Here is an 18660-nt window from a genome sequence, read left to right as displayed (position 1 = left end):
GGCTCATTTATGCAAGAAGTCTCCATGATGGATCATCTAACCAACCAACATTCTTTTGATGTCAGTTGTTATTGAAGTAGCTTTCTGATTTTTCAGAAAGCATTAGAAATAATGATGAAGTAATAAAGTCTGCTTTGGTTTACAGCTGTCTTGCTTAACTTAAAATGAGTTTCTCCTCATTACTCTGATGTTTTCTTCTTGCTTGACTGGGAAGGAGGGTCTCCAGAAGAACCTCTGTTTCCAAGCCAATTCTAATGGAAGTTCCAGTAACTCCAAGACAGAGGCTGTGCTGTACACTATACATAATGATGTGTCACAGAAGCCATGCTACCAACTTGCCCTCAATAATGGTGTCTGCCAAAGCAATGAATAATGGAGGATAATGTTCCGTGTGTCTGCAAGCCACCACCATTCTCTCCTGCCACTTTAATGAATAATAGATCCCCTGTTTCTTCTCCTCTCTCTCTCCTTCTCACTTTCTTTAGGGACTGCAACGAAGAGATGAGGGGACAACGAGATGCGATAAAGGAGTGAGGGCGGTCTGAGGGCAACAGGATCTGAAAAGGAAGGCTTGGCTGATATAGAGGAGGGAGAAGGTAACCCCAGGACTTAAGAGGGGAATAGGGGGGGGTGGGGGGAAAGGAAGGAGGAGGGCTAGGTGCAGGGCTGGACTGCAGGACTGAAGGACTGGATGCTAGCCTCAGTAGGCCCCAGCAGGTCCCAGAGATGGCCTCCAACTTCAACGACATCGTCAAGCAGGGATACGTCCGCATGCGCAGCAGGAAACTGGGGGTGAGTGGAGCCCCAAACTGAACTGGGGGTCTTTGGGGTGTCTCCGTCCTTAGCGAGGGGGTTGTGTGTGTGTGTGTGTGTGCTTGTCTGATTGTGTACTTGTGTGTGCTTTTGCATGTCTGCCCAAGGGAAGATAAATATCATTTTTTAAACAAAACAAAAGATGATGCAAAACAACTGTCTGCATCTCATGAAAGAGAAAATAAAACAAGGAAGTGATGGAGGATAAGGGCCTGGTTGTGGTGACATACAGTTTGTTGGTTGATTTATTCATTGATTTTCTCTTCACCTCTGCTTCAATCTATGAATATGAACATGAAGTATGCATATCAGTATGGTAATGCATATGAGTCAGAACTGAATGACGTACATGTGGTTGTTGGAATTAGTATTTTGGGAATGAGTCAGATGAATTATATGTCAATGAACACAAATGAAATGTTTTAATTATACACTTATGTATATTAGTCAGTATGGCACAGACTGCCTGACATTTTAGCCTCCAGTATTTTTACAGTCATCATAACGACTGCCAAGCACAATTGATCTGCTTTAGTTTGAATGATTCTCAGAGAAACTGTAGAGGACTTTCAATGGTTTCAATAATGACATTTTTTTTTTTATTCAGATAAAATTCTCCTTAAATGGATCGTTTTGATTTCCCTCATTTCGCGGTATTGTTTTGTCTGTGTTGGCGTGAAGCCAGACTGAGGTGTGTCCTCACACTGAGGTCAAGTCCTTATCAGAAGGAGACTGATAGCACAGAGGCTGAGTGAGTGTGACACATCGTGTGTCAGTGGAATAATTAACTGGCTTCAACCTGTTCTGTGAGAAAATGCCTTTATTAGACGAGGAAGGTATACTGTCTGGTGAGGACACAGCCTGGTAAAAGAAGGGTTAGATTTGTATGGCAAGGCTCATGATCTTCGTCATTTTCCGCATAGAACCATTTTTGGTTCCAGGTAGAACCCTTTAGTGGTAAACAATATTCTACTTAGAACCTTTTAGTGGTGAAAGGGTTCACTTGGAACCAAAAACAGTATTAGGCTAGTAGTTTGTGCAGTAGAAGTTTAATCCTGTGGTTGTGTTTCTGTGCTCAGGGGTAAAGATACAGGCTTAGTGTCAGTGTGGTGTGGCAGTCCTCAGTCCTCTGTGATGCACAGACTCAGTTACAGACACGGTAGCTCTAAAGAGAGATTACCCATGTCTGTATCTCTCTACCTACCCAGAGGAGAGAGTGAACTTACAGCTGTGCCTCCCATCTAGGCTAGATTTGATACGCTACACACACACACACACACACTCAAACACACACACAAATACACACACAAACAACACACACAAACTGGTTTCTCTCTCAGCTGGTTCTGGCCCAGTATCTCTTATTGTGGTGTGCATACATGTTGATGATGCCTTGGGGCCTGGTTGGAAAGTCCCAAAGAGACCATCAGACTAACCCCTCTCTTCTATCCCCTAACCATATCTATCATTCTACCACCTCTTCCACCCACATATAATCCCTTCTTCAGCATCCCCCAGCCCTGCTAACCCTGTAGAATGAACCTCATATCTCCCTCCAGCACTTTCTATCTCTGTCTCATGGCATGAAGTCTCTTCTGTTCTCTGACTGTAATTATTACATGAGGCAGGGTCTTGGGTTTCTGACCTGAGGAGAACACCCCAACAGTAGTTAGGCTTGTCTCTCTCTCTGTCCCTCTCACCTACATTTCTTTCTCCTTCATGCCTCTGTGGTGGAGTCGCTAGGAAGTGTGCACTCAGCAGGATTGTGGTTACCGTGGTAGCGTGGGGGTTGTGACACATACCTCCCCGGGGAAGGCAAGCAGTGGATTACCTGAGTTTGGTTTACACCCTCTCTCTCTCTCTCTCTCTCTCTCTCTCTCTCTCTCTCTCTCTCTGCCTGTCTGTCTCTCTCTTGCTCTCTCTTTCTCTCTTTCTCTCTCTCTCTCTATCTTGCTCTCTCTCTCCCTCTCTCTCTCTCTCTCTCTATCTTGCTCTCTCTCTCTCTCTCTCTCTCTCTCTCTCTCTCTCTCTCTCTCTCTCTCTCTCTCTCTCTCTCTCTCTCTCTCTCTCTCTCTCTCTCTCTTTCAATTCAATTCAATTAAAAGGGATTTATTGGCATGGGAAACATATGTCTCTCTCTCTTTCTCTCTCTCTGGAATCTTGTCACTGCATGTTTTTTCATGGCTTATTTTCTCCTCCTTCATTTCTGCCTTTATCTCTTTTGTTCTTCTTTCTTTTTTACCATTCATCATCTCTCCCTGTTTTCTTCTCCTTCTCTCTGCCTCTCCTTGCAGTGAGCACACAAAGTGAAATCAGAGGCCTTCACTCTGTCATTGTTTAACAAATTTCACTTCCTAATTGTAAGTCGATTTTCCCCTCAAGCTGTTCTATATTATGACTGTGCACAGAATAACAACACAATGTCATAAACTCCCGCTTATGTGGCGCAAATGCTATTACAGCCGTATTCCTGCTTATCCTCCAGTTCTGCTATGTCATGTGTGAGTCCGCATTAGCAGTTGAAACAAAGCCTGTGTTCTGTTAGCTGTTTTAACGCTAGCTTCAGAGGACAGCCGCCCAACTGGCCATTTCTCTCTGACACCACAGCTAGCCTGATTAAAGACTTCTGAAGACTATGGTCCAGTTGGTGCTCTGGCTTTCATCTCTGAAACAATTCCCTGCTATTGTTTTTGTAGTTTATATTTTATAAAGCCCTGTGGTTTTGGGGGAGAACATTCCTCTCTGTGTTTGCTGAATGTTCCTCTGTGTGTCAGTGAGCGTGGTAAAGGGCTGTGATTGACAGCTGAGGGTCCCATAGGAGGTAGAGCTGGACCTGGGTGTGATAGTCTAGCACCCAGAAGCTGTCTAATAGCTGTCTGCTGCAGCCTGTCTGCTTTCTGACGCTTATCTTCTCACTACACTACTATCATATGTGCATACCAAAGGACATGTAAGCAAACCACATGCATACCAAAAGGCATGTAAGCATACCACATGCATACCAAAAGGCATGTAAGCATACCACATGCATACCAAAAGACATGTAAGCATACCACATGCATACCAAAAGACATGTAAGCATACCACATGCATACCAAAAGGCATGTAAGCATACCACATGCATACCAAAAGGCATGTAAGCATACCACATGCATACCAAAAGGCATGTAAGCATACCACATGCATACCAAAAGGCATGTAAGCATACCACATGCATACCAAAAGGCATGTAAGCATACCACATGCATACGAAAAGGAATGTAAGCATACCACATGCCTACACAGATTCAAGCTATGAAAATATATACACACACACCCTAAAAAAGCAAACGTGCATAAATTCACACATACTCTAGTCTAAACACTGTGTATGAACACAACATGTATCATTGTGCCCCTGTCCACTTCTCTTATCACATATGAGCACACTCTGTCTGCACAGACCAGAACAAGCACTCAAACACATTGTTTTTTCCCCCTATCAAATGTGTACCCAGACAGTCACCTTCATCTCCTGCCAAAACCTTGCCAGTCTACTGCCACTCTGGCCTTGTAAGGCTGGACAGCTGGCCTCGCCATCTCTGTCTCTCCTCCATAGCCTATCAGAGCTGTTCCGGACCACTGCGCTTCTTTGCTCTGTCCTCCCCCTCCGCTCTCCTTCCCCCCATCCCCTCTTCCTCCTCCCCTCCAGCTCTCACTTTCACTCTCCCCAGAAGACCCTTGACTCCCCCAGTCCTCTGGGCAGGCTAATTAACTCTCTCTCTTTCTCCCTCATCTCCTCACTCTCCCTTTCCCTTTCTAACTCTCCCTCCTGCTGCGTTTCAGTTAAATTGCAGCACCCCAATCAGACTAATAAGAGGCTGTTTACCATTCTGCTTCCGTTAGCGCTCGGTCCGTAGCGGTAGCGCTGTGCTAGCTGGCCTCTCCTCGCCTCTTCTAGCCTCGGTGGAGGAACGGCCCTAATTGCTTCGCAGCCATCCCACTTGACTGTGCCCTGTTTTATAAGCAGGCCGGAGGAACATCATAAGACACTTTACTGGGGAATCAACCAATCAGACGAGCCAAGGTTGATCAGGGAGGATGGAGAAGGTCTGAGGAGATGTGGTTTAGATAAACACAATGTCAGCGAGGACGTGTTAAATGTTTAATCCCACCTGAAGAGAGAGAGGGCTGATTGAACTGACTGACTGACTCAGACAGGGCAGAACCTTCTGGAATAACAGCTCAATATCTTTGTCCTGATCTCTCCTTGTTTTGACCTACCACCGTGTGTCTAGTCTAGGAATGTCAGAATGATCATGTGCCTTTCCATTATATAAACAGAGCTGTATGATGCGTAGATTGCCTCTAGCTAGATATTACACTGACACAAGACGGATTCGTGGTTTTGTTTCCTCACCACTTGTAACTGGCAGCGGTTGGGGAAAATTGCCAGCGAAACCTCAAAACGTTGTTTTCTCAAGTTCAGACAATCCTAATGGAGTTAGGTCAAACTACTGTTTTGATGGGAGGGAGAATGGAGTTGAAAATAACAAGCATCAGAAATCAAATGGACTCCCTTCACCTCACAATCCCCCTGCCTCTCTGAGACTGTTCCCATAGCTACAGTGACAGATCTATCTCTCTCTTCTATCTCTCTCCTTTATTCCCGTTTCTCTCCTTTTTCATCCCCCATTTTTATTTCTCTACCTGAGCCAGCCCCCTGAGGAGCCAGTCATTTTGAGCTTCCAATGGGATCAGCTTAGAAAGATTGGATGGTGACTCATGTTTCCCCTTCAGATTTCTAGGTGAATAGATTTTGAATAAGATGGTGCCAATCATTCCCATTCATTTTCTATTCAGACCTGCACATTTCTCATATTCTGAACCACACAGCCTGTGTGTGTGTGTGTGTGTGTGTGTGTGTGTGTGTGTGTGTGTGTGTGTGTGTGTGTGTGTATTTTGGTGCCTGTGTGTGTTGTCCTGATTTTGTGTGTTGTCTCTGTTTGTGATAGTTAACCTCATTTTGTGTGTTGTCCTGTGTGTGTTTGCGTTGTCCTTTGTGTGTTTGTGTTGTCCTGTGTGTGTGTGTGTGTGCTGTATAATACGCTGGATATCAGCGTGGTGTCAACCTGTTAGCGTTATTAGCCGATTAATCCTGGGACCAGGCTGGGGTGGGGCTCGTCCAAACTGGGCTTCTGTGACAGGCAGGATCTCCTGGGAGCTAGGGGGATTAATGTAGGCTAACTGCCTTTGGCTCCTTCTGGGGCAGCAGGGAGCCCGGGATGGGCAGGAGAACCAGGGTGGAACCAATTATACTGAGGAGGGCAATCTGAGTGCAGTAGCAAAACCACTGACCAGGGAAGATACATTAGTGGTGCAGGATGTAGTACACGTGTGTGGGTCTGTGTGTAATGTATTTACACACTACACTGTATGTGGAGTCTAAAGAATAGCTCAGATATCACTCTCTGAAAGGGTTCTTAAAGGGGTGTAATGGCTATGATATTGATCATTGATAACCCTTATGAATGCTGAGCCCACTTTCGGTAAGTGTGTGACTTGACTTTTCACATTCTCTTATCGGCCACACTGGGGAGATCAATAGTTCCTTACTCATGCCCTACTAATGCAAGGTTCTCTAGCTCTCTCTTGCTCTCACTCATTCACCCACTCACTCACTCACTCACTCAGCCCACGCCTCCCGGCCTGTTTACAGGGGATTAGCTCCACCTCAGGGGAGAGAGCCATGCAAACAAGGAATCCATGTCTACCTGCCTGGAATATCAACTGCAACCTACAAAATACTGCCTTTTCACTGTTCAGAAATGGCATGGGAGCAGGGACATTTGGAATACAATGGGAGACCATCTCCACAAATCTCATTGTTACATGCACCTTTGCAGGTGGGGACAAAAAGTATTTCTCTCTCTCTCTCTCTCTCTCTCTCTCTGTCTGTTTGTCAGTGGTGGCCAGAGTAATTCTCCCTGTAGAGGCGCTGTCAGGACCTGTGCTTTTTGACTTGGCTGGGTGGCTGGGTCAGTCTGTTTAAAATGCATTAGGCCTGTGTCGACAGGGCAGGGAGCATCGCTCCTCTCTTCTGGGGGACAAAGACCCTTGAAATTGGTGACAGCATAGGTGGATAAGGTGGCTGGCCTGTGCCCTTGGGTTTGCTGTGTTCAGTCAGAGGTGGTGGAGGAGGAGGGTGGCGTGTGTGTGTGTGTGTCTAGATGGGCTGTTCCTGCTGCTGAACACATAGTAAAAGCAGTAGAGGTGGCATGATCAGAGAGACACTGAAATTGATTTTTGATTGCTTCAAAGTATATTTTTGGGAGAAAGGTAGGCTAATACATGACTATTCAGTCCAGTTCTGAACGATGTGACGTCCATCACTTCCTCATATTGAATGAACCAATGAACCTCATACCAAGGTATCGGAGCAGAATGTACTGCTCCCACTCCTCTCTATCTCTCCCTCTTTCCCTGTCTACCATATCCTCTGTTTCTCTCTCCCTTTCTTTTTTCATCTCTCCCTCTCTGTCTCTCTGTGTTCCTGCTCCTCTACCCACTAGCTTAATTACCAGGCTTCACAGTGAGTTTGTCTGGCAAGGCCTGATTGCTCTGAATGCTGGAGGAGAGGAAGGGGGGAGGGGGAGAACGGAGGGGGGCACGATAGTAGACCACAGCTCCAATGAAGAACTGAGCCAATTGGTTTGGAATAGCATTGTGGAGAATCAGGAGCTAGATGGCAGATACACAGAGGTCAATCTCCATTGAACAGCTTAATATCGTTGAGACATAATGGACTGGTGAGCACCAGCTCTCACCACGCCGTCAGCTGTCCCGCTGAAGGTAGCGTTTTCATCCCGCTGACACCAGGAGCAGACAGACAAACAGCAATAGAGCAGCCAAGGCAGTCTCTTTGAAGGCTTCCTCTCTCCTCAAGGTTCAAATTCACTGCACCAATTAAAAACGCCACATCAGAGCAACGCATTTTCCGTTCACCATGTCTCCATTTGAGCATGCTCACATTATGGGGTGCCTTTGTTGATGGCCCTCTTGTTTAATCTCTCGATAAACACAATTGCATATTTAATTGGTGTTGTTATCTCTGTCACAGTGACACCGGTGTTTGTCTGTGAACAGCAGTGAGACATTGTCACTCGGTTTGGGGTCTTTATATTCATTATAACTGAGTCAGTGCGCTAAGGGGATTCACTGTCCCAGGCTCTGTGGCCCCTAGCTAATAAACAGGGGTGTGATTATGGGTTAGGGAAAGAGGAATGTGAGGATTGGTTTAGGGATGGCTGGCCCTGGCCGCTCCGTACTGTACTGTACAGGTCCTGAGGTTGCCCTGGCAACAGGAGGTTTGCTTCAGAAGGACAGTGGAACATCAATAAAATAAAGGCCCTGCCTTTTATAACAGAGATAAGGGGGATAAATGCAGCTAAAGCAATAGCTCTCTTATTGATGTGTGTGTGTGTGTGTGTGTGTGTGTGTGTGTTTCTCTGTGTGCCTGTTCGCATTACTGCGATGGATTTCTCATTATTCCGTCAGGAGAGTTTGTCTTCTGTCTGCCTCTTAACTCAATATCATATGCATAATAGAATTGTCTTGCATATATAATGTTTGACTGATGACATGGACCCGGCGCACTCTTTCTCATTTTCTGCCTGTCTCTTTCTCTCTTGTTCTCTCTGTCTCTCTCTGTCACTCATTGCTAATCACTAAATGCTATTTGATTTTCTTATAATGCTTCCTGGTTTATTGATCAGGTAAACCAGAGGCAACCATTGTTTGCCTGCTCTTGATAGCAAAAGAGTGTAAATCATTATGCTTGAATGGGGTGGATATGTTAACATTGACTTGCTGTTGGGTGGCTGGTTGCAGTAGGTTAACTGACTGTTGTTTTTGTGTTGCAGATTTACCGTCGCTGCTGGCTGGTGTTTAAGAAGTCGTCCAGTAAAGGACCACGCAGACTGGAGAAGTACACTGATGAGAAGTCAGCTTACATCAGAGTCTGTCCTAAGGTACCCCCCGAGAGTGCTGCATGATAAGTCACGTTTCAATTGGCAAATGTCAGATTGAAGGATGATGTATTTGTGTGGTGCATATGGTATTACTGTGAGTGGGTGATATATCTGAGGCTGTATAAGTGTGTGTGTTTGTGTGTGTGTGTGTGTGTGTGTGTGTGTGTGTGTGGCATTACAAAGTCAGTCATTCAGTCAGTCTGTTCTCTGAGCCCCCCTGTGCAGCTGCAGGGTGCAAACGTGCGTGTCTGGAGGGATCAATACACACACACACACACACACACACACACACACACACACACACACACACACACACACACACACACACACACAGGAGGCTGAAGGAGATGAGAGTAACACAGAAGTTGCTCACATCAAAGCCAGCCTCCCACTCCTAGCCAGAAACCAGGCCTCTCTGAAGTGTCTGAGGATGGGGTGACCTCCAAAACATCCCGGCCCCCCACTACACCTGGCTACAACACTCCCTCTTCCTCTCCTCTCCTTTCTCTCTGAAAACTGAATCCGACCAACCGGCAGCACATCATACAGTATATAGACAGCTTGTCTGACCCTTTCAACCTCTCTCCATGTTTGTCTGACCTCTTGACCTCTCCTGTTGCCTAGGTGACAGAGATCAGCAATGTGAAGAATGTAACAAGGCTCCCAAGGGACACCAAGCGCCAGGCGGTAGCCATCGTCTTTACCGATGACACCTCGCGCACGTTCACCTGTGAATCAGGTACTCCACACCACACCTACTGTATTGCAATAGATGTTTTCTCACAGTGCACAATCCTCTATGAAGTTTCCTATTTTATGACGTCGTTCTCTGCATCCCCATTGGTCTAAATTCAGAGCTAGAAGCAGAGGAGTGGTTCAAAACCCTGTCAATAGAATGCCTGGGGACCCGCCTCAATGACATCAGTCTAGGAGAGCCGGACCTGCTGGCGGCAGGTGTTCAGTGTGAACATACAGGTGAGTGTCTGTCTCACTAGCACCATGACACAGTCCTGCTCCACTTTGCTTTACTTCGTTTGCTCAAAATCCTTGTGCAATAATTTCCTACAATCGACAAACACTTCTGGATCATGAATCGGAAGCTACATACTTATCTCTCAGCATTCCAGATCTGGAATACTACATTCATCCTTTGTTCCCCACACGGACTTACCTGTTGCTGCTGACCAAGATGACCAAAGGCAACACCGGTGACGAAGAAGAGGAATGGGGACTCCAAGCTAGGCTGAAAAGATGGGCTACACAGCCTCCTCTTCGTAGCATCCTGATGGCTAATGTCCTATTGCTGGAAAATAAACTTTGTGAACTCAGAGCAAGGCTTCAATCACAGAGGGACATCAGGGAATGCTGTCTTTGTTTTGACAGAGACGTCCCACTGGGCACACCACGTCATTTCAACGTGGAAATTTGTGTAATATATGGTTGAGACATTGATCAATGAGATTTCAACCTTTATTCACCAACTCAAAAAGACAGCCAGAAGGTTGTTGAATTCCCAATAAGTTATCACTATGCTTTCAACCATCTAAAAGCACAACCAAATTCCAATGAAAAACAACAATGTCTGATTTAGGTTTAGTTGTCATCTAAATGTGTTGTCGCTGCGCTTTCAACCGTTTAAAAGCACAACAAAGTTCAAATGGGAATACAATGGCAGATATTTTGTATTTATACAACAACTTAATGTGTTATCACTGTGCTTCATCTAACAGCACAACCAAATGACCTGGATTGCAGTTGAGATTACATTATAAGTACATAGTGCAAGTGATCAATGGCTTTTGAGATTCTGCGCAGATGATTACAGCAATTGTGAAGATCTCTACAGACCTGCTACTTTTGCATGCTGTCTTGAACATGCACGCTTTCTATGATTACATAAGAAGACATTTATAGTTACAGTAGGCTAACCTCAAAATGTGGCCATGGATGTGTTAGTCATTTTAAGGTTGAATAACTACTGTTACATACGTTTGTAAGATAGCCTTAACTTTAGGCTATTTACTGTTTTACAAAAATATTATTGAATTGTGTTTGGTTGACAATGTAACCAAATATCAACATTTGAAGGATATCTAATGCTTGGATAGTTTCATCTGAGCCACTGGCTTAATCCTATTCTTTAACTTTTATTTTTGGTTTAGTTCTAGACGTGAATCCAACATATAATTTGTTAACTTGTTGACATGTTAATAGGCTATTTACTCTATTGCAAAAGGAGATTTTGTATTGTGTTTGGTTTTCAACAAATTCCAGTTTGTCTACAAATTAGTAATTTATATGTTGGATTCACATCTCCATCTCAACCAAGAATCAAAGTTAAAGAATAGGACTAAATCAAATCAAACTTGATTAAAAGTGCATTTAAAGTTTAATTTGATTTAGCCCTATTCTTTATCTTAGATTTTGGTTGAGATGGAGACGTGAATCCAACATATAGATTTAAAGCCATACTAAGTCAGTTGCACAGATGGCACTATCTAAGCAGAAGATACATCTCCTGTAAATGTTGATATTTGGTTGCGTTGACAACCAAACACATTTCAATATCCAGTTTGTCTACAAACTAATAATTTATATGTTGGATTCATGTCTCCATCTTAAACAAAAATCTAAGTTAAAGAATAGGACTAAATCTAATATAATCAAACTTTAAATGTACTTTAATTTGACTTACTCCTATTCTTTAACTTAGATTTTTGGTTGAGCTGGAGATGTGAATTCAACATATTAATGATTAAGTTGGAGATTACATTTGAATTCAACCAAAGCTTGAAACGCTAGGCCTAGATTATATGTATTGTCTACTTTTAGTTTAACCCCGGCTTGAGTTGAAACAATAGTGGGTGATGACTTTGCAAATGCTATATAGGCCTAAATAGTATCATTGATATATGATTTATAAAATATGGTTACATTTCATTTGCCCTTTGGAATGATTTCGATAGCAACAGTGAATATATTTAGTTATTAAGAGGTCTTTTGATAATCATTCTCATGATAGCACATTGGTAGTAGTTAGTGAAAAATTGAAAAGCTAAGCAGGCCAGGGCTTAGTTAAAACTCTGGATGGGAGACCAAATTAATAGCTGTAGATCAACTCTCCAGTAGGAGGTGCTGCCCAGCTTATAGTTTTATATATATAAAACGTTGAAAATCAGACTTTGTTTCAAAGGTACAAATTCAACATATTTTATACACAGTTTGTCTATGTTGAAAATTGGTTACAATAATGACATAATCCTGTGGTTTAAATTTCACACTCAAAACAACAGTTTACATTAGCTGGGTTTCCATCTAATTGGCGTCAGAATTTCATGCGAATATTAAAAGATCTGCATAAAAACAATATGCGCAATTTCCCACCAGAGATGTTTCCATCAAATGGACTCATTGCAGATAAAAGGCTGTGTGTGATGATTTAGTGCACATAAAAATTACCGTTGCGGTTAATTTCCCATGTATCGAATAAAAAATACAAGTTAAATGGCTTTCCATCGCATTTTCAACTCTGCTGATGGTTTTGCCACAAAAAATGTTGCGTTATAGGCTATAGCAAATGTGCCCAGTCTGGTCTTGGCACGTGCACTCTAGGTGCTCATAACGGCGTTTCCACTGCCATCTCTCGCATAATTAATTTTACAGACACAAAAAGATTCCACCTTGTCTAGCGTATTTTGTTTTGTCGACATTTGCAAAGTGTACAGACAAATTTGCTGTTTCCATCAGGCCTGTCATGACATTCTTTATCCGACATGTACTTTACTAATATTAAAAGATTGGATGGAAACCTGGTTATTGATAATTGTTTTCAAATCCAATGTATTTTCCACGTAGATTCCACATCACAATACATTGACAAATTACGTTGAAACAACATTGATTCAACCAGTTTGTGCCCAGTGGGATGGTTTATGGACACTCAACTCTGCTATTTTTACCAGACGGCTTTTCCATTTTCCGTATGGAACGAACGGCGGCTTCTGGTAAGAGCAGGGGGAGATGTATGCTTCCTCATCAACAATTCCTGGTTTACCAAAGTTGAAAACATCTCAAGCTCCTGTTCACCTGACCTGGAGTTTCTGATGCTAAAATGCCAACCCCACTATATGCCGAGGGAATTTACATGTGTTATTATTACAGCTGTGTACATAGCGCCACAAGCAAACACCAAGGTGGCACTCAGCAAACTGTACATGAACATTAGCCAGCAAGAATCCTCACACCTGGAAGCAGTCTTTATTGTCATGAGTAATTTTAACCAAGCATGTTTAAAATACAGTATCACCAACATGTTTCCTGCCCCATGAGAGGAAACAACGTGCTGGACCATGTAAATTATATACAAACATTTGTGATGCTTTCAAAGCCATCCCCGACCCCCACATCGGCCAATCAGATCATGTACACTACATGGCCTGCTCGTCGAACATCGCATTCCAAAATCATGGGCATTAATATGGAATTGGTCCCACCTTTGCTGCTATAACAGGCTCCACTCTTCGGGGAAGGCTTTCCACTAGATGTTGTAACATTGCTGCGAGGACTTGCTTCCATTAAGCCACAAGGACATTAGTGAGGTTGGGCACTGATGTTGGGAGATTAGACCTGGCTCGCAGTCGTCGTTCCAATTAATCCCAAAGGTGTCCGATGGGGTTGAGGTCAGGGCTCTGTGCAGGCCAGTCAAGTTCTTCCACAGCGATCTCGACAAACCATTTCTGTATGGACATCGCTTTGTGCACGGGGGTATTGTCATGCTGAATCAGGAAAGGACCTTCCCCAAACTGTTGCCACAAAGTTGGAAGCACAGAATCGTCTAGAATGTCATTGCATGCTGTAGCGTTAAGATTTCCCTTCACTGGAACTAAGTGGTCTAGCCCGAACTTTGCAGTTGGCCCTATGCATTGGGGCAGTTAGCGTTCTCCTGGCATCTGCCAAACCCAGATTCGACAGTCACAATAAAAATTCAGACATACCACAACCAAAAACCCTGCATGAACAGAAATATCCGTACCATGCTGAGAGCCCGTACTGCAGCATTCAATGTCAGAAGAACGAACCCAGATGACTCAGTGGTGCGCAACGTGTACAAGGCAAACACGTACGAGCGCCACATATCCATTAGTGACGCAAAAAGACAATACAGACTCAAACTTGAATTGATGTTCGACAACTCAGACACGTCTCATGTGGCAAGGACTACAGACTATCACAGACTACAAAGGCAAATCCAGCTGTGTGGTGCCCACCAAAGCCTCCCTCCCGACGAGCTTAACACATTATATGCTCGCTTTGAGACAGACAATACCAAGCCGTCCAGGAAGACTCTCGCTGCTCCAGACGACAAGGTGATTTTGCTCTCCGAGGCTGACGTAAGGAAAACTCTCAAAAGAGTGAATACTCACAATACGGCGTCCTCAGAGTTTGTGCTGACCAACTGGCGGGTGTCTTTTCTGACATCTTCAACCTGCATTCGCCACCTGCTTCAAGGAGACCACCATCATCCCATTGCCAAAGAAAAACAAGGTGACATGCCCAAATGACTATCGCTCCGTAGCACTCATGAAGTGCTTCGAGAGGCTGGTCATGGCCCACATCAAGGCCAGCATGGCAGGCACACTGGACCCACTCTAATTTGCCTACCACTCCAACAGATCCACGGAAGATGCCATTTCCATTGCTATCCACACGGCCGTAACACATCTGGACAAGAGGAACACCTATGTGAGAATGCTGTTCATTGACTACAGTTCAGCATTCAACACTATAGTTCCCTCCAAACTCGACACCAAGCTCAGAGCCCTGGGTCTGGACACCACTCTCTGCAACTGGATCCTGGACTTCCTGATGGGCAGACCGCAGGCTGTAAGGATTGGCAACAACACCTCCTCCACACAGACTCTTAACACAGGGGCCCCCCAGTGGTGTGTCCTCAGTCTTCTGCTGTACTCCCTGTTCACCCACTTCGTGGCTTTGCATGGCACCAACTCCATCGTCATGTAGTAACCAAAAAGTGTTAAACAAATCAAAATATATTTTATATTTGAGATTCTTCAAATAGCCACCCTTTGCCTTGATGACAGCTTTGCACACTCTTGGCATTCTCTCAACCAGCTTCACCTGGAATGCTTTCCCAACAGTCTTGAAGGAGTTCCCACATATGCTGTGCACTTGTTGGCTGCTTGTCCTTCACTCTACCATCCGACTCATCCCAAACCATCTCAATTGGGTTGAGGTCGGGGGATTGTGGAGGCCAGGTCATCTGATGCAGCACTCCACCACTCTCCTTCTCTCCTAATAATATCCCTTCCTGTCTCCCTGTCAGAGCGTTTCAATGTGTTCCTACTGCCCTGTCCTAACCTGGACATCTATGGGGAGTGTATGATGCAGATCACCCATGAGAATATCTACCTGTGGGACATCCACAACCCTCGCACCAAACTGGTCACCTGGCCGCTCTGCTCCCTGCGCCGCTACGGAAGAGATGCCACGCGCTTCACCTTCGAGGCTGGACGGTGAGGGAGCAAGGGAGGGAGCGAGGAAGGGAGGGAGGGAGGGAGGGAGGGAAGGAGGGAGAGGTATGGAGAGTGAGGGATGGGGAGGAGAACGCAAAGCTGCAGAAAAGCAGGACTGTGTAACCAGTTGTCTGTGCCTAGCCCATAGATAGCTTGGTGAAAAACACATACAGACCACACACACGCATGCTCGCACTTGCGCGCGCACACACACACACACACACACAGACGGACAGGAGCCCTGTCTGGCAGAGCCTCATAAAGAGATTGATTGAATAGATTAGAGGAAAGGCGTTCTTATCTCCTCCTGCGCTTTGATAAACTTGAAAAGAAAGGATTCGGTCCACTTGCAGGGTGCCCTCCAAAGGACAAAGATAAGGGTGATGTACTGTCAGTACGGAGAACGTAGTCCCACACTTCCCCCTATTGGTGGTTAGGATGCAGTATTATTGGCTGTCAATTGCTTGAGAACAATTTGTGGTAAATACAGTGTGCCTGCAAAAGGACTGTTTTCAAAACATATCTATATAGGATGAATTGTTGATATGACCTATATTATGGCCTGTATGCACATGCATGTTGTACTGAGCAGTGTGTTTTGGTGTGTTCCAGCATGTGTGACAGTGGAGAAGGCCTGTACACATTCCAGACGCGGGAGGGAGAGCAGATCTACCAGAGAGTCCACTCCTCCACCCTGGCCATCGCTGAGCAGCACAAGAGAGTTCTGATGGAGATGGAGAAGAACAGCAGAGTAAGGCACAGTTACACACACACACACACACACACATACACACAGTATTCTCCCGGGTGGTTATATAATACTGTGTTTTCTATGTATTTTCTGTCTCTGTCAGTTGTCTAAAGGTTCTGAGGCGGGCTCCTACCCCTGTACCCCCACGGCCATCCTGCCCCGCAGTGCCTTCTGGCACCATATCACTGGCACCCAGGGGGGCATGGACCCAGCCCATGGTAAACCACAGCCTAGACTACAATCTCAACCACACAGCACTGGGGCTAGAGTGGGAACATTGGTCTGAATATGGAAAGTGTAAACGTTTGAACATGGGGTCTGGAGTTTAACGAATCATACAGAAGCTTATGGAGTAGGCTGCACCTGTAGACATGACTTTTTCTCGTCTGTCTCTTGTGTCTTGTCCTGTCCTGTAGGTGACATGTTTGGTGGTTCTCAGAATGGCGCTGATGCAGACCTGCTCTCCACCCGGCTGCCCTCAGAGCCACGCCACGCTACCATGCCCCTGGCACACAGCCGACACTCCCCCGCCCGCTACCCCACCTACCCCAGCCAGTGATCCCAGGGGTGCATTGCAGACCGCTAGCCTCCTCCACCATACCCATACTCTGTACCCTGCACTCCTCCCATTCTCCTTTCTCTGCAGTGCTCACCTCGACTCCACGCCCCCTCATCTACCCTCCAGCCAATCAGGGTGGGGTGTGGGGATTGGGCTCTCCCATGGGGTCATAGGACCTCCCCTAAAGCTGGGAGCTCTGTGAAGCAGGACGTGACAGCACCTCTGGTCTTCTCTCTAGTGGACGAGCCAAAGGCTGGTTACCTGAAGGAACTCCCAGAATCCCTCACTGTGGGGGCAAAGTGCATTGTGCGAGCCAGCAGTGGCTTGTTGCCTCTTAGTGAGCTGACATTGTGTCACGATGCATCTCTCTCTCTCTATGCATGGCCCCGGAGGAGGAAGATGAACAGCTCTGCTGTGGGCATGGAGGACGAACAGGAGGAGGAGGGGTGTGAGCTTTAAGGATGTGATTTAGTGGGTGTCCTCTCTTCTAACCCCTGTGATTTATTTATTTTTCTGACGGGATTCAGTCAGCTCTCCATCACCTCAACCCCCTTCGCAACAGACCTCTACATGTACCTCATGCCAGCTCTTAGCAAAGTTCAATGTTAGGGGCTCAGGACGTCCCCATATAGCTCTTATTTGGGGGCAGAACAGAAGGACCCCTTCCTACCATCCCTGCTCTCCAGCATGATAGTGATTGTGGCTCTCGCTCCAACCCATAACCTCAATCTGACAGACACGTATGTAAGACAACAGTTTCCTCCCAAGAACTGACCTTGGCTTCCTTCTTCAACTCTGTGTGTGTGTGGGTGGAAGAGGGACTGTCCCTGGACAATCATCCAACCAAACACCTGGTCTAATTCCACAGAGAAACAAAGGACCACTTGTCTTTCATCTTTCTTTTTTAAAAACTTGTAGCAGACATAACAACCTGACTTTGCCTTGTATTCTGTTCTGTCTGATAAAGAAAATAGACATAGATTTTTCTGGGAGGATAGAGAGAGGCGTGATGAGAGAGAGGGAGGAAGGGAGCCGTCGAACCATATGCCTCTGAAGTTGTGACTTTGTTTGTTGTTTTCTCTTGGTTTCCTGCCTTTGGGTTGTGAAGACATCCAAGGCTGTTCATAATATGGTAATGGGACCCTGTCTTCTGTGTGTGTACTGCATGAATGGGATACACAGTTACTGACATTTGGCCACTTTAAAACCTATGTTAAGAGATAATTTAGACATGGTAAATAATAAGCTAGATTTTAAAATGTAGACGTCACAAAGATGTAGCCACTCCCTCAAACCTCATCATTATTATTGTAGAGATCCTTGGTCTGAGGGAGACACCATAGGCTGTGTCATAGTGTGGCTCCTCAGTTAGTTTCCTCATTGAGATTCCTGTCAGGCACAAGTGCATAATGAACTAGTGAAGTTGTGATAATCATTATTAATGTCCTGTGTTTTTAGTTTCACAACATTCTGGTGTGTGGGGTGGGTTACCGCCTGACCAAAATGGTTCTGGACATGTTTGCACTTGAAGATGTTTTTTTCTTATTTTTAAATGTGTTTTGATAATTCAGGAGCCATTGCTCTTTATTTGGGTCATGTGAGGGATAAGCACAGATCTAGGGTGGGTTGGTTAGTTACCTGCCTCAGAGGACCCTCACATGGAGTCCTTTTATTTTAGGACTGTAGCCTAGATACTGCTGGTGGTTAGTTAGTAGATGACTGTTGCACAAAGAGAGAAAAACATGTTTTTAATAGTTGGAAGTATAAAACCTGCCCTCTACACAGTTCTGACATCAGATTGGGCTTATAACTAATAATGCTAATTATTTAAACCCATCTCAACATTAGCAGATTTGACTGACTGATCTAAGACTTTCCAACTGTGTATTCATTTGTGACACTTGGATATAACCCAACTAATGCACCCTGTAGTTAGAGATGGGACTAATATGAAATATATATATATATATATATCACCACTGTTAAAGTTACTGT

The 18660-nt window shown here is 45.0% G+C and overlaps 1 protein-coding gene across 1 annotated transcript; it reads left to right on the top strand.

Moving 5' to 3' along the window:
- Nucleotides 1-726: 726 nt before the first annotated feature.
- On the top strand, nt 727-16727 carry LOC311127804 (docking protein 4-like; the record flags this gene model as incomplete). The annotated part of the gene is made up of 8 exons (XM_084159685.1): nt 727-792; nt 8715-8822; nt 9447-9561; nt 9678-9797; nt 15166-15355; nt 15968-16106; nt 16210-16324; nt 16523-16727. The coding sequence occupies 8 exons, from the start codon at nt 727-729 to the stop codon at nt 16663-16665; spliced, it is 996 nt and encodes a 331-aa protein (XP_084015811.1). The 3' UTR covers nt 16666-16727.
- Between the last annotated feature and the right edge of the window lie 1933 nt (nt 16728-18660).

Source organism: Coregonus lavaretus (genome assembly GCF_964263955.1).
Source record: "Coregonus lavaretus genome assembly, chromosome: 4".
Classification (NCBI taxonomy): Eukaryota; Metazoa; Chordata; class Actinopteri; order Salmoniformes; family Salmonidae; genus Coregonus; species Coregonus lavaretus.
Note: the sequence above shows the minus strand (reverse complement) of the source record. Positions and strands in the feature narration are given on the sequence as shown.